Below are 23,692 nucleotides of genomic sequence, written 5' to 3'. Positions count from 1 at the left end.
TAAATATATATATATGTATGCCAGTGAGACGTAGTTCAAGGTCAGAATTACAACTAAAGGTATGGTTCCTTTTATCCTATATTTGTTTTAAGTTATTCACACGACAAAAAATAGATCTATACGTAGATTTAGATCTAGTCACATAGAAATAGACTTTAGATATCTATATTGCCTAAGGCGCCTAGAAGCTACCTCTAGACTAGAGCGAGTAGATTTACACTGTGACTTAGATCTAGTACTAGAGAGTAGATCTACTTCTAGAGATCTAGATCTACTATCTTCTAGTTTCTAGTCACGTCTAGTGTCTAAATTTTATAATCGAGAACATTGAATGATTGAACTTGAAGGACAGTGATTGAGTGACAGTCCATACGAAAGGTAATAGATCTATATAGACACTTATATATATATAAAAATATTAATATAGTATATAGTAATATAGTATAAAGTTAATAAAGTATAATTATATATAATATATATTATATAGTATATTAATATCTAGAATTTAGAATCTCTAGCAGTAATAATCAAATAAAATAATCATAATTGTCATAATGATTGATGATATGCAATGATATTGCAAGCCATGGCAATGTTGAATGGGTAAGTCACTAAACTAAACAGAGTACAGAGTTACTCAGTCAGAGTGAGTCAGAGTAACTTTTAGTTTTTGTAAAGCGTATGAGCCGTATGATGTATGAGTTTGAGCCGTTTCAGGCGTTTGACTAGTTTGAGGTGCTTCACCTGGGACTCTAAGTTTGAGAGTTGAGTAAGAGTGACTAAGACTCAATAGTTAAAGTTAAGAGTACCGGTAGGCCTTCTATATAACTAGATCTATAATTATAATGATAATAATCTAGATCTAAGACCTAGGCCTAGAGCTAGATCTATTTAGTATTTTACTAAAATTAGATCTAGATCTAGAGTAAAGTGCGAAGTTCGAAAGCATTAAGCCCGCTGGCAGCAATTTTCACGTTTGGATTTTTATAGCACCGTAACAGTCTGACCTATGAAAAAACTGATGGTATCTCTGAATACATCGTCCTTTTTTCTATAAAAATAGATCGCATTTAATGTATCACTAGGCTTAGTTAAAATTAACGAAGTGCCTTCCCAACTAGCTGGGAATAGGCTTTAGCCCTATTCCCAGTCGTCTGTGTTCAGGTCAATAAGGGCAAAACCCTATTCCCAGTCAACTGTTGACCGGAAGTGGTTCTTATGTTAAAGGTCAAACAAGATGGCAGGAATCATACATACATGCTGTGTCCACAGTCACTGATTTGATTTAGAGTTTTAATATAGATTTATATAATAGATCTAGTAAATCAAGATAGTATAGTATTGTTCACTTTATTTTTATCTAGATCTAGAATCTAAAGTTGTTGCATTACCTAAAAAAAAAACCAGCATTAAAAGAATTTAAAGAATTTAGCAATAACAATTAAATGTAATGTTGTACTAGTAACTAGTATTTCTTCTATTATTTGCTTTAATAAATGTATGTCATACAAATGATACATATGACCAAAAAAAACAAACCCAAAGTCTCTGTTGATTGTGTTATGTTATTCATGTAGGAGATTTAAAACTGCCTGGCAAGGAGCAAGGACACATTGATTTCTAGCTTTGTAAATGATATAAGGTTTAAATACAAGAAAAGTAATAATTTTTCCCCACATTATAAAAGTTGCCGGTATGCCGTACCGGTGTGTACCGTCACAAAAAAAAAAGCCCCATTGCTCTGTATATGAATTGTTAGAAAAATGTTCATAAATTATAATTAGTTTATAGGTCATTCATAAATTATAAATTAAAATTATAAACATAAACTAAGAATGCTAACAAAGAAAGACTTAATAAGTAGAGTTTTTTTTCTCTAAATCTCCTATTCTACTATACACAAATGTGTATAACAAACCAAATATGTACGACATATCATACTTTAAAGAACTGAAACTTGTAAAAAGTGGCGCATCAGAATCAGAAGTGAACACAATTGGTCACCCCTGCGCTAAACTTTAGAATGAAGATGGAACATTAAAACACATGTAAAAAATATCATCAAGCAGTATAAGGCCTATAAACATATATATATATGGTGAATGAGTGCTTAAAGTCAAAGCCAAGTATAAAAAATTATAATTAGGAATAAAGTGACCAGGAATGAAATGATAACATTGGTAACAGACGAATACTATCAATTTATCTAAAAATGACTATAATATAAAAAAACAACAGTGGATTAATATATTTTATAGCTGTTACAAATATTCAGCACAAAGATTTAACAAAAATATTACCTAAAAATTATATAATAAAATAGCCTATAATAAAGTATATATATTGTTCCTTTAATTACATTTGGGAAAAAATCATAGTAGGCTAATATATAATTTGTAAAGATTGATCAATAACAAAACAATTTTATTTATTTTAATTTTAAAGCTATTTTCTGTTATCTTCCTTTAAATTAATTATTAAAAAAAAAAAAGCTGTTGAAAGCTACTTTCAAAATAATTGTTGGTCACTTTCTGACATGTGGGCAGCATGTAGAAATACAGATGTTGCATCTCTATATATCACAACTACAAATCATGTAGAATCCTATCATTCAAGGATAAAAAAGCACCTAGATAGCCACACAACACTCTCAGCATGTGTAGCTAAGCTACTTTTGTTTGATTCAGATCTGTCTAAAATAAAATTAGCACAAGACCACATTCACAAAACAGCTAAACATTATTCAACACTACCAGACACACATTTGCTTACTTTGTACAAGAATATATTAACATCATTTGAAGCAGAGTTAGTGGGCCATCAGATTACTTTATTTAAAAGATGTAAATACCAATAATTTTTTTCTATTTCTAATACTAGTAATTTTAATGATATTGATTCATATGGATTCTTGCACTTGCATTTTCTTCACTAAATTTGTATTGCCTTGCAGACATATTCTTTCTTTGAGACATAATTTTTCTTCCTGCTGGGTGCCATTTCCAAAATAAATCTTTTAGGGATGAAGAATTTGAGTACATATCATCTATCTCAACTAATGTAATTTATCCAACCATTAGTGCAAAGACAGCAGAGGGGCGATTTAAAATTGTAAAGGATCTGACAAATGAACTAAACTGTCTGTATCAGAATATGGGGGAACAACATTTTTTAGTAAAGCTTGAACAGTTTAAAGACATGTATTTATCTTATCAGGACTAATGAGGAATTTGTTATTACTAATGTGCCCGAGACCTTGGCGGAAACAAATATTAATATGAATGGTGAGTGTGTTAATGATGAGTTTGTTCCTATTGCCACAACTTCTCTGCCTCAACTGAAACAAATATTAGTATGAATGGTGAGTGTGTTGGTGAAGAGTTTCTTCCTATTGCCACAACTTCTCTGCCTCAACTGAAACAAATATTAGTATGAATGGTGAGTGTGTTGGTGAAGAGTTTGTTCCTATTGCCACAACTTCTCAGGCCTTGGCTGAAACAAATATTAGTATGAATGGTGAGTGTGTTGGTGAAGAGTTTGTTCCTATTGCCACAACTTCTCAGGCCTTGGCTGAAACAAATATTAGTATGAATGGTGAGTGTGTTGGTGAAGAGTTTGTTCCTATTGCCACAACTTCTCAGGCCTTGGCTGAAACAAATATTAGTATGAATGGTGAGTGTGTTGGTGAAGAGTTTGTTCCTATTGCCACAACTTCTCAGGCCTTGGCTGAAACAAATATTAGTATGAATGGTGAGTGTGTTGGTGAAGAGTTTGTTCCTATTGCCACAACTTCTCAGGCCTTGGCTGAAACAAATATTAGTATGAATGGTGAGTGTGTTGGTGAAGAGTTTGTTCCTATTGCCACAACTTCTCAGGCCTTGGCTGAAACAAATATTAGTATGAATGGTGAGTGTGTTGGTGAAGAGTTTGTTCCTATTGCCACAACTTCTCAGGCCTTGGCTGAAACAAATATTAGTATGAATGGTGAGTGTGTTGGTGAAGAGTTTGTTCCTATTGCCACAACTTCTCAGGCCTTGGCTGAAACAAATATTAGTATGAATGGTGAGTGTGTTGGTGAAGAGTTTGTTCCTATTGCCACAACTTCTCAGGCCTTGGCTGAAACAAATATTAGTATGAATGGTGAGTGTGTTGGTGAAGAGTTTGTTCCTATTGCCACAACTTCTCAGGCCTTGGCTGAAACAAATATTAGTATGAATGGTGAGTGTGTTGGTGAAGAGTTTGTTCCTATTGCCACAACTTCTCAGGCCTTGGCTGAAACAAATATTAGTATGAATGGTGAGTGTGTTGGTGAAGAGTTTGTTCCTATTGCCACAACTTCTCAGGCCTTGGCTGAAACAAATATTAGTATGAATGGTAAGTGTGTTGGTGAAGAGTTTGTTCCTATTGCCACAACTTCTCAGGCCTTGGCTGAAACAAATATTAGTATGAATGGTGAGTGTGTTGGTGAAGAGTTTGTTCCTATTGCCACAACTTCTCAGGCCTTGGCTGAAACAAATATTAGTATGAATGGTGAGTGTGTTGGTGAAGAGTTTGTTCCTATTGCCACAACTTCTCAGGCCTTGGCTGAAACAAATATTAGTATGAATGGTGAGTGTGTTGGTGAAGAGTTTGTTCCTATTGCCACAACTTCTCAGGCCTTGGCTGAAACAAATATTAGTATGAATGGTGAGTGTGTTGGTGAAGAGTTTGTTCCCATTGCCACAACTTCTCAGGCCTTGGCTGAAACAAATATTAGTATGAATGGTGAGTGTGTTGGTGAAGAGTTTGTTCCTATTGCCACAACTTCTCAGGCCTTGGCTGAAACAAATATTAGTATGAATGGTGAGTGTGTTGGTGAAGAGTTTGTTCCCATTGCCACAACTTCTCAGGCCTTGGCTGAAACAAATATTAGTATGAATGGTGAGTGTGTTGGTGAAGAGTTTGTTCCTATTGCCACAACTTCTCAGGCCTTGGCTGAAACAAATATTAGTATGAATGGTGAGTGTGTTGGTGAAGAGTTTGTTCCTATTGCCACAACTTCTCAGGCCTTGGCTGAAACAAATATTAGTATGAATGGTGAGTGTGTTGGTGAAGAGTTTGTTCCTATTGCCACAACTTCTCAGGCCTTGGCTGAAACAAATATTAGTATGAATGGTGAGTGTGTTGGTGAAGAGTTTGTTCCTATTGCCACAACTTCTCAGGCCTTGGCTGAAACAAATATTAGTATGAATGGTGAGTGTGTTGGTGAAGAGTTTGTTCCCATTGCCACAACTTCTCAGGCCTTGGCTGAAACAAATATTAGTATGAATGGTGAGTGTGTTGGTGAAGAGTTTGTTCCTATTGCCACAACTTCTCAGGCCTTGGCTGAAACAAATATTAGTATGAATGGTGAGTGTGTTGGTGAAGAGTTTGTTCCCATTGCCACAACTTCTCAGGCCTTGGCTGAAACAAATATTAGTATGAATGGTGAGTGTGTTGGTGAAGAGTTTGTTCCTATTGCCACAACTTCTCAGGCCTTGGCTGAAACAAATATTAGTATGAATGGTGAGTGTGTTGGTGAAGAGTTTGTTCCTATTGCCACAACTTCTCAGGCCTTGGCTGAAACAAATATTAGTATGAATGGTGAGTGTGTTGGTGAAGAGTTTGTTCCTATTGCCACAACTTCTCAGGCCTTGGCTGAAACAAATATTAGTATGAATGGTGAGTGTGTTGGTGAAGAGTTTGTTCCTATTGCCACAACTTCTCAGGCCTTGGCGGAAACAAATATTAGTATGAATGGTGAGTGTGTTGGTGAAGAGTTTGTTCCCATTGCCACAACTTCTCAGGCCTTGGCTGAAACAAATATTAGTATGAATGGTGAGTGTGTTGGTGAAGAGTTTGTTCCTATTGCCACAACTTCTCAGGCCTTGGCGAAAACAAATATTAGTATGAATGGTGAGTGTGTTGGTGAAGAGTTTGTTCCTATTGCCACAACTTCTCAGGCCTTGGCTGAAACAAATATTAGTATGAATGGTGAGTGTGTTGGTGAAGAGTTTGTTCCTATTGCCACAACTTCTCAGGCCTTGGCGGAAACAAATATTAGTATGAATGGTGAGTGTGTTGGTGAAGAGTTTGTTCCCATTGCCACAACTTCTCAGGCCTTGGCTGAAACAAATATTAGTATGAATGGTGAGTGTGTTGGTGAAGAGTTTGTTCCTATTGCCACAACTTCTCAGGCCTTGGCTGAAACAAATATTAGTATGAATGGTGAGTGTGTTGGTGAAGAGTTTGTTCCTATTGCCACAACTTCTCAGGCCTTGGCTGAAACAAATATTAGTATGAATGGTGAGTGTGTTGGTGAAGAGTTTGTTCCTATTGCCACAACTTCTCAGGCCTTGGCGGAAACAAATATTAGTATGAATGGTGAGTGTGTTGGTGAAGAGTTTGTTCCCATTGCCACAACTTCTCAGGCCTTGGCTGAAACAAATATTAGTATGAATGGTGAGTGTGTTGGTGAAGAGTTTGTTCCTATTGCCACAACTTCTCAGGCCTTGGCGAAAACAAATATTAGTATGAATGGTGAGTGTGTTGGTGAAGAGTTTGTTCCTATTGCCCGAAGTGTCCTGTCTTTTAAATGATATTTATGAGCAGAATGTTGAAATAGTCACAAGTGTTATTCGTGCTCTACCCTTTGTGGTTCATAGTAGTGAAAACAATCTGTCTGGTAGTGATATTGTTGACTCATCTAAAGTTACAACTGATACATTTAGTAATGTAATGTTGAGAAAAGTAAAAACTAAAGGAAGACCTAATAATAAACAACACTTCACAAAGAAAAAAAGACCAAGTTTCCCTTACAGCTCAGTTAGTCAAAAACTTAAAATTGTTAGCAGTAATGAAAAAGAAGTGGTTGCTGATGTGAAATGTTCCAGTGCAAATGATGTGAATGTTTTTGTTTAAAACCTTGTTTTTATGTTTAGAAAACAAACATAATGATGATGAATGTGCTGAATGTGGATGGAAGAGGTTTAAAAAGAGAACCTTGGTTAGGCCAATAATAGAATATGCATCCTCCGTTTGGGACCCCTCAACTCAAGAAAACATTAAGAAACTGGAACAAACACAAAATAGAGCAGTGAGATTCATAACAAACGAATATTCACATTTGACTAGAGTAACACCATTAGTAAAATCACTAGGAACGAGGAATGTGCCTTTATCTTTGTATCTTTCTGAGTATTTTATTAAATTTTGTTTTTGTATTTGAAGATTATGGTTCAGTGTTTTATGTATAATTTGCTACTTTACTTTTAAGTCTTCTATCCTGAAGGCTTTCTAAATTTAGTGATTTTACTAAAATGTGAATATTTGTTTGTTAGAAAATCTCACTGCTCTATTTTGTGTCTGTTACAGTTTCTTAATGTTTTCTTGAGTTGAGGGGTCTCAAACAGAGGATACATATTCTATTATTGTCTAACCAAGGTTAAATAACATTTTAGTTTTATGTTCTTATTAGATTTATAGAAATTTCTTTTAATAAACCCTAATGCTTTGAACTTTTGATAGTTTCATCAATATGGGGATTCCATGACAGTTTTTCATTTATTATAAAAACTTGGTATTTTGCATTTTTAGTCTGTGATACTGGTTTACCATGAGTAAGATAAGTGGAATTAATTTGTTTTAGTTTTTTTGTTACTCTTAATAACTGACATTTGTCTGGGTGGAAAGACATGTTCCAATTTGATTCCCATTTCTGTAATTAATCTAATTCTCTTTGTAAAATTTCTGTGTCTTGTGTTGTTTTTATTGCTTGATACATTATGCAATCGTCTGCAAATAATCTGACTTTTGTTCTTGAGCTAATGCAGTTGGTAAATCATTTATGTAAATAAAAAATAGTAGTGGACCGAAGACTGTTCCTTGAGGTACACCTGAGTTTACTGTTATTGGTGTTGATTTAGAGCCATTTATTATTACAGTTTGTTCTCTCCCTGCCCTATCAGAAAATTTTTAATTCACTGATGCAATAGAACATCATTGCCAAAAATTTTTTTAAGCAAACTGGTGGTGAACTTTGTCTAAAGCCTTAGAAAAATCTAGTAAGATAGCATCTATTTGCTCACTATCATCTAAACCTTTTGAAAAATCATAAATTAGACCTATTAGTTGTGTTTCACATGATCTATATTTCCTAAAGCCATGTTGGTATGGAGTAAGGACATTATGTTTGTCTAAGTGGTTTATGATTTTGCTAAATATTATGTGTTCTAGGATTTTAAATGTGATGCTGGTAAGTGATACTGGTCTGTAGTTTATTGTTTTTTGTCACCTACACACCTGCAGTATTCACCAAGGCAACGCGTATTGAGGTCATGAACTTTCGGCTCTAAATAAAATTAGAAACAATTTTTGCACCAGTTTTAACAGTGCAACTCCATGATGTCTATTATGCTCTGAGGTGGTTGGGATCAATGTTGAAGGCTGGTTGGGATCAATGTTGAAGGCTTTCAGAGATGTTTTGAGTGTATTTGTTAATTGGCTTGTAAATTAAAAAGGTTTTGATTAAATCTAAGTAATCTAAGTGTGTTTAATAAATATATTTATATCTATAATATATAATAATAAGAATAAAAAACTTTGTTATTTAAAGTTAAATTGTTTTATATAAATCTAAGCGATCTAATCTGAGTTTGCTTAGAGGGTTTTATGAATGCCTATATTGATTATTCCATTATTTTCTAATTAATTATTGCTGCCATTAGAATGAAGTCCAGTCCTTTTTTTTTTCCTATGCCATAATTGGTCTATTGATTTACTAATAACCTTAATGAGTAAATCCATCAACATAGCATTAGTTGAATAGTTTTTGGTTTTATTTTTCACACTTTCGTGTGATAACTATTTGTATAATTTGTTATTAAAATTATTTACTTCAAAATGTGTTTGTATTTAAAAAAATTAACTGGTTGGTACTAAAAAAAAAAGCTTTTTATTTATTAGTTACTTTTTCAGCGATATTAATCACATTTTAATTAATGCTTAAATCTTTTGAATATATGAATAATTTTGAATAATTTTATCATAAACTCTTTTTTTTAAGACACATTTTAAGTAATTAGTAACAAACAGTTATTTAATTTTTAACTAATTCGTAGGTGCAGAAAAAATAAGTTTACATGTTGACAAGTCTAAATTTCATTTAAAATTTGCTAGAAACCTTACTTTTTCGCCATTGCATGAATCATTACTGTTATTACTTTTGAAATTAATTTTCTTAGATTGCAGAGGGAACGTAAAAAAATTTAAATAAACAGCTTACAGCTAAAAAGAGTTATAAAAATTAAGACTTGGGATGCCACTTAATGAAAATGGACATAAAAGGGGACATAACTGCTATGGGTTTGTTATCTTTTCTCTTCCTACATAAACCCTTTCACTTCTTTATAATCAATAAGTTTTTTTTTTCTGTGCGTCAATGAAGGTTTCTTCAATTATTGATCACCATGGCGACATGTCTAGTTGATAGTTCGCTCTGCAAACTCAAATGGAACTAAATGTATCTGGTCAGTGGAACTGTCCTCTCTGCTCTGTTAACAAGCCTGGACTAAGGATGCTAGTGTACCAGGTAGTTTTTACTGAATCAATGTATTTGATTATATTTTATCAATACTTTACCAGTAGTGTACATAATAGAACATTTAAGCAAAAAATTAAATTATGTTGAGAGGAAAAGGTTATTATTGACAATATTGAAATAATCTACTAAAAAAAAATTAGGTTAAGTGTTCATTGACTTTTCAAACAACATATTTATAATCTTGATTAAAAGCTGATAATTAATTGTTCTCCTGTCTGCTTTTTATTGTGTTAATTAGTTTTAAGTATATATGTTAAAAATCCAAAGTTAGTTACAAATTTATATTTAAAACCCTAATCATAGTTAAATGTTTTTTAAACATGACATCAGTAATTATTTTAGTAAAAATATTATGCTTATTAAAAAATAATTATAAAAATAAAGCCATTTACGTAGAACAAAATCACTATTTAACCTGTAGGGGGCGCTGTAAAACTTTCATTCATTGTTACAAGAACATTTGCATTAACAAACAGTGCTATATTAATATTGGGAGAACCATTGGTAGCAAAGGGTGATAATGCTAAATGTATATATATGAATGGCCTCCTTCAGTCACAAAATGACTATGGTTAATCTCATGGAAATGAGATGAATGCGTGGGTACTAGCTATGGATGGGATGATGTCCCACACACAGCAATTCCCACCTGCTCCACGCAGCTGATCTATCCAAGGGAACGAACAGCAATTACCAATATACAGTTTAAGATCAGCGGCATCATAGGCTCTGCTGGCTGCTGTGTTTTGTAAGCTGCCTAAGGGTCGCCGGCTCCTGATTTTTACTCAGGGTTGAGTCCCGAAGCATTTCCCCATGTCTGTATATAGCTGCAAAGCTGCAGAGGTTTCAATTCAGAGTTTTTTCTTTCTCTTAAGTGGGTAGCCAGCCAAGGCTAATGATCCCCTCCTGCCCAAAGCTTACTGGTTTAGGCCCCAGTTTCTCCCCTTTGCTACTAACTCTAAATGGTAGTTGTAAGAACTAGTCTACATGCTCTCAATTCTTGGCTTTATTCCTACAATATGAAACATTACTTTAAATAACATTATCTGAGATATTACCTTTTTTTAAAACTTAACTTGAGTCGGGTTATACATACACAAAATATTTCTTTAAAAATTTGACTTAGACACTAAAATCATGATGTCCTTGAGAAATTTCTGGCGTCGAAGCATGGGTTCTGGTGAAGTTTATAGAGCCCCAGAGAAAGATGAGCACACTGTGGCTTGTGAAACTCTTCTGTCTGAGCTGGAATACCACATCAAAGAGTTAGACAGGTTGCGCCAGGCTCAGGAACAAGAGGAACGTCGACTCAGGACGGGTGAGTGTCAATATTTAGTTAAGCCTAGTTGTTTTTTTTAAAGAGCGAATCTAAAAATAATGCCTTTTGAGGAAATACCTAATTCTTTCAATTTAAAAAAAAATTTTATTACATTAACATTTTTAAGTACATTTTGTTTAAATCCAACAGTTTCTTTATAATGTCTTCTCTAATAATTTCTGTAGCATCAGTATATAGTGTTCCGAGGCATTTATTGTGTACAAATATGGTGTGTCCATCAAAAGCAATCAAAAAAATTTGGTATATTTTCACTTCTTACTGCTGCCACCTGATGCAAATTTTAGATTCAGTTTGACTACTTTCCAATTACTCAATGCCTTTCCAAAACACTCACGATTCTTAAAGACAGCCTGCACCCATTAAACCACTGTTACATTAGATCTGAATGAAGTGATTGTCTCTCCTTTCCATTTGGACTAAACAGGAAAGATTTTAAAACTCCTTTATCCCACTTTTGGTCAGATTGTTACAAGGTCATTTGTCGTCATCGAGAAGTACATAGAAGTCTAATTCATATTGCGCTGGTTGTGAGTGTGTATGTGTTTCATGTGTGTGAATGTTGTTCTTTTTTGCATCTATGTTATTATTGTAGAGAAGTTACGCTGAGATAGTCAATTGTAATCTAACTGAATTTCCATTTGATTGGATCAATAAAAATTATCTTACTGCTAGATCATTTCAGTCAGTCATGGGAAGACCATCTCATTTGGCAACTAATAGATCATTATTGATTTACTCAACCCCTAACCCCTTGGAAAAAATAAAATTCACCTTTTTAAAAAAAAAATAATTTCACCTTAAAAAATGAAATTTAAAAAGTCTATTATTTAGACAGAATACATAGAATGTCTATTTTTAGATGCTACTTATCGATACATTGAGTCATGAAGCTAAACGAAATTTTCGGTATTAAAATATAAGTTCAGATCTCACAAAAAGCTTTAGCTCTCAGAACAGACAGTCTTTAATAGAATAATAAAGAAAAGTGGCGGATTTGTAAAAAAACAAATATGAACGTATTTTGTGGATCTTGCTGTGACCATATAACATTAGGGCATGGTTGCTTAGTGTTAAAGCGCTTGGGTTCTGAACCAAAGGGTTTTGGGTTTGAAATTTGGTGAAGAGTGGGATTTTGTGATTTTTGGTTGGTTGTTGTGTTGTCCACATGACATTATTATTATTATTATTATAGCTTTTATATAGCGCTACTTTCATGCTTATAGCATGCTCAGATCGCTTTGGTCCAATCTCATTTGTGGACCGGTGGGGGGGAGGGGGTATCTAGGAGTTGGTTTTCCGTGCTCAGTAAACACAACTCTGCCCGAGTCGGGTGTCGAACCTCGAGCCCCCTTCTAGGTAGCCAAGCCAAGTTCAAGCGCACTTAGCCTCTCGACCACGCTTCTCACATCCTCATTAGCCATCAGCCATAGAAATATTCTCTTTTCTTAAATTGAAAATGGAATAACAATAGTTTAAATAAAGGCTTTTACTTTATTTTGTTCATATTTTTTTTACATTGTTGTTATAATACTTTGTACATTGCTGACTTTCATTCTCTAGGTGTTGATTACAGCTGGTTGATGGAATCACATCCTAAGCTCTATGAAATACCACAGATGGAAAGGCTTGAACTGGAGGAGCTCTGCTACAAGGTCACTGGCTCAGAGTGCACTCAGGTCATCTCCCTGTTTCGGGATGCAATCGCACAAGGACCTTGTGTCGAGGACCTAGCTTACATAATGAGATCATGTGTGCGGAAGATTCTAGATGAACGACCTGTGCCGGAGACCTTGTCGGAGTGGGTCACCCGCCGCACACAGAGCATCGCTAACTTTTCTATTCTCAGGTTGAGGCCAACGGGCAAGGTCGTGCCGGCCTCAGAAGCAGAAGATATCGAAATGCAGAACAATGAAGTCCATGAGAAAAAGTCTCGGGCAATGAGCGTCCCAAACTTTTTAGTGCACAGGGAGGAAACAGCGTATTCCGTCTAACCCAGAACTTAATTCAATATTTCTTTGTGGATTATCTTCTTAGTTGGAAAAGATGCATTCACTGCTTTAGAGCTCTGATTGTTCAAATCTACATATTTTTTTATTTTTTTTTTTATTTTAGTGTTATAAGTGTTGTATGTATGGTATATATACTAAATGATCACTCCCAGACACATTGGCATCCTATTTTATTTTAAATTCGTAACTCAGTAATGGCTAGACATAGAAAAAATAAAGGAAAACATCTGAAAAGTCCTTAGCTTATCATTCCTATGTATATATAATGATGAAATATGAAATTCATACTAGAACAGGGGTTCTCAACCTGTGGGTTGCGACCCCCTTGCTATGTGTGTCTAGGGAAGGGGGGGGGGTCGCGGCAGAGTGGGAGATTGTAAAAAGGGGTCGCCGAGCTTAAAAGGTTGAGAACCACTGTACTAGAAGGTATTGGGAGGGTCTTGACAATCAAAGCTCATATTTTTCATGCTAAATATTGACTGGACATTATAGACTATAGATTCTAATAATTCCTCTTCTAATTCCTTACTTAAAATAACTCAGTTCTTTATTATAAAATATAGTTTATCATGGATAGTAAAGACTGTTATTATTATAATCTATTAGCACTTCACATTTAAGGTCAAAGACTAAGTTGTCATTCTTCTCCAATTTGTGTCTGGGTTAATGTCTTGCACCTAGATGTAGTTTATCCATGAAAGTTTGTTAGCTTTAACTCTTGCACATTGCACCCCCTGTCTCTCCTTCCATTGACCACCATAAAGTGTTGGCTTCACTACTACTAATGCTTGTCATTGTCACCTGCGCAGCTGCTGTTTAAACAGCTGAATCATTTTATCTTAAAAGCAAAACAAACAAAAAATAATTCAAAAGGCTTTTGTCAAAATCTAGACATTTTATAAACATTTTTGACATATTTATTTACAATTTATAATTACATATTTGTATTTAATCATTACATATTAATATACATGCCATATTTCATATATATATATACGCCAAAGATTAACATATTTACATGCTGATGTACAAGTATTAGCATTGGAAAGCTTTGTGTGCTTAGATATTAGAGATTGGGGCAACTCCAAATCTACAAGTTCTTCTTCATTTAGTGAAGCACCTGGCATCACAAAGATCGCTTTAAAGGTTTAAAATTAAAAGTCAACTTTCCCCTTTCATACCTTGCGATCCATGGGGCAAATGATGTTAAGGTCCTCTGTTTCTTAGGCCAACGGTTAACGAGCAGGGTGTTATGTGGCCAGCACAACGACCAACCGCCCTTTACTTTCTTCAGGTACCCATTTGAGTTGGGTGGACTCAGGGGCGCCCTAAGAATCCAGAAATTCAAAATCCCAGTCTTCACTGGGATTCGAACCCAGAACCTCAGATTCAGAAGCCAAGTGCTTAACCATTCGACCACCGCGCCCCCTTTTAAAGTTTTGCTTATTCTATTTTCCTGCATGCTTTGCAATTTTCATTTTTACATTCATTTTTGTGTTATATGTATCTGGGAGTGATCAAGTACTACGTTAGTGTTAGCAGATTGTTTTATTGGCTGTTGTTTATTCCATTTTTGTAAACATGTCCAAACTTTCTGCTGATTAATTATTTTATAAATCACAGGATCAGATTTGTTCCCTTTATACTTTCAAATTACACAAGAACCAACAGTTGATCCCCCTCTTGTCAACTAAAACATTGCTGATACTTTTGTGTATTCACAAACAGCCAACTTTGAAATGATCTTTTTAAAACTATTTGATAATTCAAAACATTTACAAATATTAATTAAACAATTGCTCAAAGCAAGACAAATACTCAGGAAGATATTTCTGTTCAGATATGTTAAGAAAAGAAACATGTACCATTAATTTGAGACCTGATGTTCAGTCCCATGGTCTCATAATGCTTTTTAGTCACAATGACATTTCATGACTTCAGCACATTCCTCATGATGTCCATGGAGATGGGTGCCATTTTTTTTTTAAAGTAAAATTTTAGAATTCTGCTTTTAAGTTTTTAACAGAAAGGAAAGATTATTTTAAAGAGTTGTCTGAATATTTAATTTTTTATTAATTTTATGTATTGGTCACGTGGTATGTTCTCCAAACTGTGTTCACAATAGTCCCAGGTTCAAACCCTGCTCCTTGCCATCCCCTGCTTTGCTGCATTGCAGGAGGTTTGGACTGGGACTTTATCATCTGCATTTCTGAATTTACATCTAAAACTAAAAGTCAAAAATTGTGAGTGCTACTTAAGGTTAAACTTTTTAAAAAATTTACAAAGAGCCACATTTGAGCCTTTTGCCTTTATTTTTGTTTGGTTTTTATTTATTTATTTATTTTTTTTTTTTCGAAATTAATGATACCAGTAATTATTTTTGTCACTTCCTCCTTGAATCCGTTCATTTTTTTTTTTCCTAATTTGAAGCAATAGCCTTCAGTAAGGACTGAATACTGAACCAGTTAACTATGACAATAGTTTTCAAAGAACCTGGATTTGGGTAGATCGTTTCTAGTAATAAGAGAGAAATTGTTTTCTATAGGATGTAGAAGATTTGTTGGTTACTGAACCTGAACCCTGATGATTCTTTTTATTCCTTTTTTTGTTTATATTATGAACAATTCAAAGGGCATTCACCAAACTGTTTTATAAGAGCTTTTCATGACAGTGTATTTTTAAAGATATAGCACATTTTTTGGTATTCACGCCATTGTTTCTTAAACTGTGTTCCGCAGAACCTAAGTGTTCTGCGATGCCTGAATAGATGTTTTATGAACTACTTTAATAATTAACTAATAGACCACCACATGAATTTATCTCTCTAAATATAATACATAAGCAAATACTCAGAATGTGCGAAGTGTTCGGTCAAACAAAAAGTTTGGGAAACACTGATGTAAGCTGTTTTCTTTTCTTGTATTTTATTTCATGGCAGCTCTCAAGCTTTCTTTTCTATTTAATATATTTTTCATTTTTATCTGATGTATAGTTTTTTCTTTTCAAGTTGCTTTTTTATAGTACTAATGGCATTGTCTTGATTAAGGATGAGTGCAGTGTTTCACATGACTACGCAGACCCTGGGTGAACTAGATATTTTTCCACGTCTGTCCTTCTTCACCTATCTCTTCATTGTCGATGTATCTCATTGGTACTTTATTTTTACACTATTACTTACTTAGATTTTGGTCCTCACATGCCAATTTGGCGCATAGGTCGTCAAGTCTCTCCACAGAAATGGATCATAGGTGACCAATCGTCATAGAAAGCCTGAACACTGACCTGCAACGTCCTAAACCTGTTTTCACTGTTATGCCAGAAAAAAAAATGTTTTTGTTGATCTGATTACAATTCAGCCAAAACTTTGAATGTCATCTGACCTACTCAAATACTTTTATGTGAGCATATTTTAAAATACTTTCAAATACCTTTACACAGGTAAGCAGCAAGAGAGGGGATAGAAATATCAGTAAGATCAGCCCCATTTAGAAATAAATGTGATAAGGAAAATGTAGATAGTAATGGTGTGTTCCAAAAAGGCTATCGCTAAATAATGGCTTTTTATGAAAACAAAAATAAAGTTAACACCTTGGTCATTGTTTTTTGACGTGCCTGGAAAATGTATTCCCTGCGTCAGGTATTTGTATGTAAAGCCATCCTGATGGTGAATGTGATGTTATAGTTAACATGATATTGTTTCTATTTGTCGTTTTATCTTCATAAGACTAAATGGCACTTTTGTGTGAAATATTTTAGATATATGTTATACTTCAACACATCCATCATCACTGTTTGTATTAGATACATTAGATATCATGACAATGGAAATTATCACAGAATGTCTTCTTTTGATATGTTCTGCTGTACATAAATTAATTTTTTTTTCGTTTTCAAATAATCAAATATTCAATTTCGCATTTTTTGTTAGCATTTAACTTTATTTTGGATTCCATCCATTGAACTGCATAATAATTGATCTTATTGTTGACACTGATACAACCAAAGCTGTGAGCCTAACTGTCTTCTCAACTTGCATTTTATTGTGTGATCACATTTCAAAATGTTTTTGTGAAAACTTATCTCCCTTTTGTTTATTTATATTTAATTTTTTTTTACTGTACAGTGTTATTATTTTAATTTGTGTTTTATTTGTGCAGTATTAGAAGAAAATATTGATGTAAATATTTTCAGAGTTAAAGTAGCTAAGTTAATTGACATAAATTATTGTGACAGTCTCTTGTTTTTTTTTTTAAATATTTTTATTAAAGTAAGTTTGTTGATCCGTCAGAGATTTTAATAAATATTTAGCTAAGGTTCTGGTCATTAATCACTGGCAATAATTTGCATCTATCTGATATATTTATTATAAGTTGATATAAATCAGGATATAAAGTCAGCGGCTCATAATCTTAAGTATCTACTATTGAAAGTTGACTGATTACAACTATTGATTAAAGAATGAACTAATATATCATTATTCATTGTTTAATTATAATGCATTCCTGAAACGACTTTTTTTTTTTAAAGAATTACTTGAGATGGAAAGTACATAAAGATAACAAAATACACAGTAACCCACATCATGGCTGATGGCTACTGGCAAACTAAAAGTTTTGAATTATATTCACAAAGCAATTGGGCCACTATTTCTACTTTATAGAGACACCTTTATATGAATGTGTTTGATTATTTTTAATGGCTGGTATGTTTTATTATTTTTTTCTTTGCTAAAGTTTAAATCTCACTGTTCAAAGAATATCAGTTTTAATTAAATATTTTTTTATTTTAAATATTTTTTTTTATTTTGGCAAACGTTATGTCTGTATTGCATTCATGATTTCAACCTCCTTTTTTGCTTTAAAAAAACAACAATTTCTTTGTATTCTCTTCAAGTTATGGAATCAACTGTGTGTGTGATTCCAAATATCTGTTTTATAATAGGAATTACATAAGTGCATGCATGTTAGCTGTGAATCGTTTGGTGACTTTTATAAAATGTATTTGTGCATGAGTGTCAGTTTAAATTTGAAAAGCTGGAACATTGTGCTATGATGATGTTGTCAGAGGCAAAAAAAATTGTTGAGATCTCCTAACCTTGTAGGCTGTCATAAGGGCATTTAGACTGACTAGATGAGTCAAAGGTACAAAGGTAATTATGCTCGATGGTTATATAATTTAGCTCGTGCTAATACTCAATCCAGTTTAGTTGCATATTTCTTTGTAAAGTAAACCTGAGTTCTCAAAGCTCCCTGAGCCTATGTTGTGTTCATTGTTGGCCCTATATAAATGAAGTTATTATTTTTACTTATGTATTGGGGTGTATTTTCTGTTTGTATTATGTTCATAAACAATTACCGAAAAGAAAGTGTATTTTATTCTCTTGATTCAGTGTAGTGAAAGAAATTAGTTTTCACCTTTGTTTACCATGGTAGAAGAGTTACTTTATGTTTACCATGGTAGAAGAGTTACTTAATGTTTACCATGGTAGAAGAGTTACTTTATGTTTACCATGGTAGAAGAGTTACTTAATGTTTACCATGGTAGAAGAGTTACTTAATGTTTACCATGGTAGAAGAGTTACTTAATTTTTACCATGGTTGAAGAGTTACTTAATGTTTACCATGGTAGAAGAGTTACTTAATGTTTACCATGGTAGAAGAGTTACCATATCAAGTACATCTCCAACTATATTTTTTTTTTATCCATAGACATTGTAAAGACTCTCTTAAGTGAATATACAGTACAGTCACTATGAATTATTTTTACCAATACAATTATACCGGTAGTATTTTTTTTTTAACTTGTCAAGAATCAAATAAATACTTCTATAATTTGAAAGCTCAGCAATAAAATATTTTGTGTCTTTGCAACAATGTGTTTGTGTTCTCAATTCAAAATTGAATGACAGAAAGAAAAAAAAATGAACAGAAAAAGTGTATAATAAAGAGTGATGTCCCATTCACTCTGTACGAAAGTTCCATGTTGTGAATAATAAACTATAAACTCAACCATACGCTCTTAGAGTTGTAGTTTGATCCTGTTTTCAAGTGGACAGCTATTGTAGCGAACTGTCTGTCACTGTAGAACAGGGGTTCTCAACCTGTGGGTCGCGACCCCCTTGGGGGGTCGATTGACGATTTGCCAGGGGTCGCCAAAGACCATTGAAAAAATGGATTGTTTTTGTCTATTCTTCTATTGCTGTGTGTGTAACGGGGGGGGGGGGGGGTCGCGGCAGAGTGGGGGATTGTAAAAAGGGGTCGCCGAGAACAAAAGGTTGAGAAACGATGCTGTAGAAGGTTTGTATGGAGCTAGCGTCTCACTGTTACTGTAGATTACTAATCAGCTGACTGCTGGTACTAGTTCGATGTACATAAGGACTGGCACAACTCAACTTTTATTTGATTTAACTGTTTGTTGTGATTAAAAAAAAAAACAACGACAAATACTCTTGAATATTGAAGCACATCATAGACATGATACTGGGGATTATCAGGATAAGTTTAATTATCACCTTCTAATATGCATGTCCTTTCGTTTATAGCCTGTTTGGGGTTTGATCCCCAACTCTCCGTATTTTGTTGTTGTTTTTTAACTCTTTTAGATACACTGATATTTTCTGGTTGAAAAGGACACCTGCTGACGGTCGTTGAATTAACTTAAAAAACTTCTTTGTGAAGCAAAACTAAATAGAACGTATATTACAATGTAGACAAATTTAGCTTGAGATGAAATGAAATAAATGTAGGTAGACTTCAGTAATGATATAAAATGGTATTTTAAATAAAATGTAAATGGCGATGTCTTATAGTTTTATATTATATATATATATATATTATATTTTAGTCTTATATGTACGCTAGTGTGATTCTTCTGGATTTTTGTTTGTCTTGTTATGGTCGAATTTCTTCCAACCATTGCACTTCATTATAGTGACGACTTTTGTGTGAAAAAAAAGTTCCGCAACAGAAATGTCTACCTTAAAAAAGATCACGCCAATTACAGACGTCCATGCGCTATATGTACCTAGAATGTCCCTCGCATAATACTATTGGCCCGGGCTGCCTCTTTATTATTAAACTTAATATGACCCTCGACTTTTTTTTTTACTACGATGAATAGTGCGTTCTTAAAGAAAACAGCAGCTTCTAAAGGGGTTTGAACGAAAACTTTATTATCTAGGAGGTCGCCCCCTGAAATGTGAGAAACACTGCATGACTTGTTTTGTTTTTTTAATTTCAATTCATTGTATGACTTGTACTTTGAATTATTTAATTAAATTAATCAGCGCTGAGTTGCTTTATTTTGTGCTAGTGGTGTGTTGGATAAATTTGTAGGCACTTCTGAATCCGCGTATGTCAGAAGATTGTGGATGCAATGCCCATTTCTCCAAAATACAATCGTTATAATTAGAGTTAAATTAAAAAGTTGAAGAAAAAGTTCCACCGTCAATGGCTTTTGTATTTCGAGTCTTTTTAATTAACATATAATTGTCCAGACCATATAAAACATTGTTGAGCAGTCAAGGTTATCGAGAAACTGTTTTTGATCATGATCATGTACATTGTTTATTGTAATATACCTTCATCGCAAATGTAAGCGAGTAGTCAGAATACGGTACGTTTTCGGTGTATATCAGAAAGAATCAATATGTCTGAATGCACATAAATCCAATTCCAAACTTGTCCCTAGTGCATGGTTCCTAGTTCTACTTGAGCGATACAACGGTACGAATATAAAAGGAAAAAAAATGGAATGGTCTACAAAAATGGATTTAAATCAAAGGGCACTTTTGTTACAGTGTCCAGCTCAGTTATATGTTGTTGTTTTTTCTAGAAATAAAAAGAGGGGGGGGGGGGCATTTTTTAATTTCGCACGCAGGAGGCCACACCCCTTGGGGCGGCCCTGCATGCATACATACATACGCCTTATATTCTGCTTTATATATTAGATTGTGCTATTTCCACTAATATTCTTAGTCATAGTCGTAGACCTACTTATTCGTCATTCCTGGCACTTTTTCCCACATTCCATGAGCTACACTGCTACACATACAAAATTGCACTTAATGTTGTAGATATATTGAGAGCCTATGATGTTCTGTAATCATAGCAACGAACAGGTGTAATCTGCAGGTGTCTCTAATGACTTGCCTGGAATGGGATTCCGAAGAATGAATGAACAACAAGTTATTTCCTGCTGAGCATCAAGTGGCATCTTCTTAAGTGCTATTTTAATTAAATACATTTTAAAACGTTAATTAATCTGTCTGAATCAAGTCAATAACTCAAATAAAGGCCAGCTCAAGGCATGAGCTACATGGGTGTTTGTTTATTGCGCTATGTGCTGCCATTATGGATCATTTCCTTAGGTCTCATTCTACTTTTATAAAATATTTTGTTATGTTTTTATGCTTCGGAGGCGCGGTGGCTGAGCAGCAAAGCGCTTGGCTATCGAACCGGGGGTCCCGGGTTCGAATCTCGGTGAAGACTGGGATTTTTTATTTCGGGATCTCCGAGTTTACCCAGCTCTAATGGGTACCAGACATTAGTTGTGGAAACGTAAAGGCGGTTGGTCATTGTTTTGGTCCCATGACACCCTCATTAACTGTGGGCCACAGAAACAAATGACCTTTACATCATCTGCCCTATAGATCTTTACATGCTTTGAAGTTTCCTTTAGATTTGAAGATTATTAAATCAAAGCCCAAACCATCCGCAGGACGTCGGTAGATGGCACTGGGCAGGGTTTGAAGCCCTAACAATCGCAACAATCCGGAGCGCATAACGCACGACCAGGCAGCCATCCTTTGAAGGATTTTATTTCGCTCCATATATATATATATATATATATATAGTTCGTCCATCGTGGTTCGATGAGGACCACTTTTGTCATCCAGGGGGCTGAGGGCTGGTGAGACCTATGTGTGCCCGAAATGTTCGGCTGCGTACATGGTAGTTTATTCCAGCTGGAGCTAGTGTCATTGGCCTTGCTTTTCTTCTCTGGCGCTTTTCTTCTGCCAGCACTGTTCTCTTTTCCTCAGCAACCTGTGCGCCAGTTTTCACAGCTCTGTCATGTGCCTCTGTCTCCCATGTGTCCGGGTCTATGCTGAACGCCTTCAGAGAAGCTTTGATGGTGTCCCTGAAGCGTTTTCTTTATCCGCCTTGTGAGCGCTTTCCTTCCCTTAATTGGCCATACAGGAGTCGTTTAGGGATGCGGCGGTCTTCCATTCTGTAGACGTGACCTGCCCATCGCAGCTGGGACTGCATCAGGATTGTGTGGATGCTTTGCAGATCCGCTCTTAGAAGGACTTCTGTATCTGGTATTTTGTCTTGCCATTTGACATTCAGTATTTTTCGATACACTAGCACCGATTACCTACTAGATCTAGAGCGCCCCAGTTGAACACAATAACCCTTTAAAAAACGTATTGTAAAGACTCTCCTTATCCAGGCTCCCTGCCCCACACTGAACCACACGACACAACCAACTCAAAGAACTTGACAACTCAAACCTCCAAATAACTTGACTCTTTTATGTCTAAAAAATCACAGCCAGGGGCGGACTGGGTGTTAAAACCGGCCCAGGCATTTCTATACAATCCAGCACACAAATTGTATATAGTTCGTCCATCGTGGTTCGATGATGATCACTTTTGTCATCCAGGAGGCTGAGGGCTTTGCACCGGGGTTTTGTGCCTTCTCACGTGGCTTGTAAGACTTATGAACCGAACGCATGCATACATGAACTCTGTATCTTTTAAAGAAATATAGTAGGCCTTATGTTACTTTTTAATCGCTAAAAGTGTGGGCCCTAAAAGGGCGAAGCTTATTAGTAGCATTGTCTACGGATGCAGATTATTACATTATTTCGGAAAATATGTGTTAGATTAAATTAGCATTACACTGTAAAAGTGTAAAAGATTTTTGTAAACACGACGCTCAGAGGGCCCCTTTTACATGAGAAAATTATAAAACGTCTAACAATTTAATACGTTCTATAGTGGCTTTCATGAGGCCCTTTAGGTGCGGTTACCGGCCCACCGGACATTTGCCCGAATGCCCATATAGCCAGTCCGCCTTTGAACACGGCCAATACTGTACAATTTGCAACACGTAACAGTGACTGTATAAATGCATCACCGTAAATAACGTACTGCCGTATAAACAGTATACTGTTGTCCCCTAATCTTGTAGGCAATCTGACTTCACTTATATATTACTAATTATTACTTCACATCTTATCTTATATGATACAGACGTTACTTCAAAAAAAGAAGATGATTACGTCACATTAGTCACAGAACATTTCAAGTTAATAATATACTTAATAACGATTTTCACTTCTATAAAATAACACGTTATCACTGGGAAATCCGTCCAGTCTTCCTAAACGTCGCTATTTCTAATTAATATCCAAAACAACCTACTTCTATACTATCGCCATGTTGCTCTCTTGTTCGCCTAAGTCTACTGCGTCATTAGTCTGTCTTTCTACGTCACTACTTTTACCGTCGCTAAAAAAAAACACAATATATTTGTCTAACAAGACTAACATACTCTCTAAACTAGTGCATTACAATACTGCTGTACCAAACTCTACTGGCCTCTCCGCATCACCCTGTTCTGGATTAAACTATTCCAGGCCGATTTCAAACTGGGCTTCCTCTACCAGACTGGATCTTAAATCGTGAGTTCCTCGATCGTGAATCGATAAGTAACTTGACTC

At 34.8% G+C, this 23,692-nt stretch overlaps 1 protein-coding gene across 1 annotated transcript; it reads left to right on the top strand.

Annotated features, from left to right (window-relative positions):
* Positions 1-194: 194 nt before the first annotated feature.
* LOC106066747 (protein RD3-like) lies at positions 195-17,436 on the top strand. Its single transcript, XM_013225819.2, has 4 exons — positions 195-378; positions 9,464-9,607; positions 10,746-10,937; positions 12,519-17,436. The coding sequence occupies exons 3-4, from the start codon at positions 10,757-10,759 to the stop codon at positions 12,947-12,949; spliced, it is 612 nt and encodes a 203-aa protein (XP_013081273.2). The 5' UTR covers positions 195-378; positions 9,464-9,607; positions 10,746-10,756; the 3' UTR covers positions 12,950-17,436.
* Positions 17,437-23,692: the final 6,256 nt, after the last annotated feature.

The sequence above is a fragment of the Biomphalaria glabrata genome, chromosome 4 (assembly GCF_947242115.1).
Source record: "Biomphalaria glabrata chromosome 4, xgBioGlab47.1, whole genome shotgun sequence".
Taxonomy (NCBI): domain Eukaryota; kingdom Metazoa; phylum Mollusca; class Gastropoda; family Planorbidae; genus Biomphalaria; species Biomphalaria glabrata.
This window is presented reverse-complemented; position numbering and strand designations above follow the sequence as displayed.

Bases quoted from the DNA above. Each gene is read 5' to 3' on its own strand.
- LOC106066747 (XM_013225819.2), top strand. From the start codon at position 10,757: ATGATGTCCTTGAGAAATTTCTGGCGTCGAAGCATGGGTTCTGGTGAA. The intron at 10,938-12,518 runs GTGAGTGTCAAT...TTCATTCTCTAG, and splicing joins GGAACGTCGACTCAGGACGG to GTGTTGATTACAGCTGGTTG.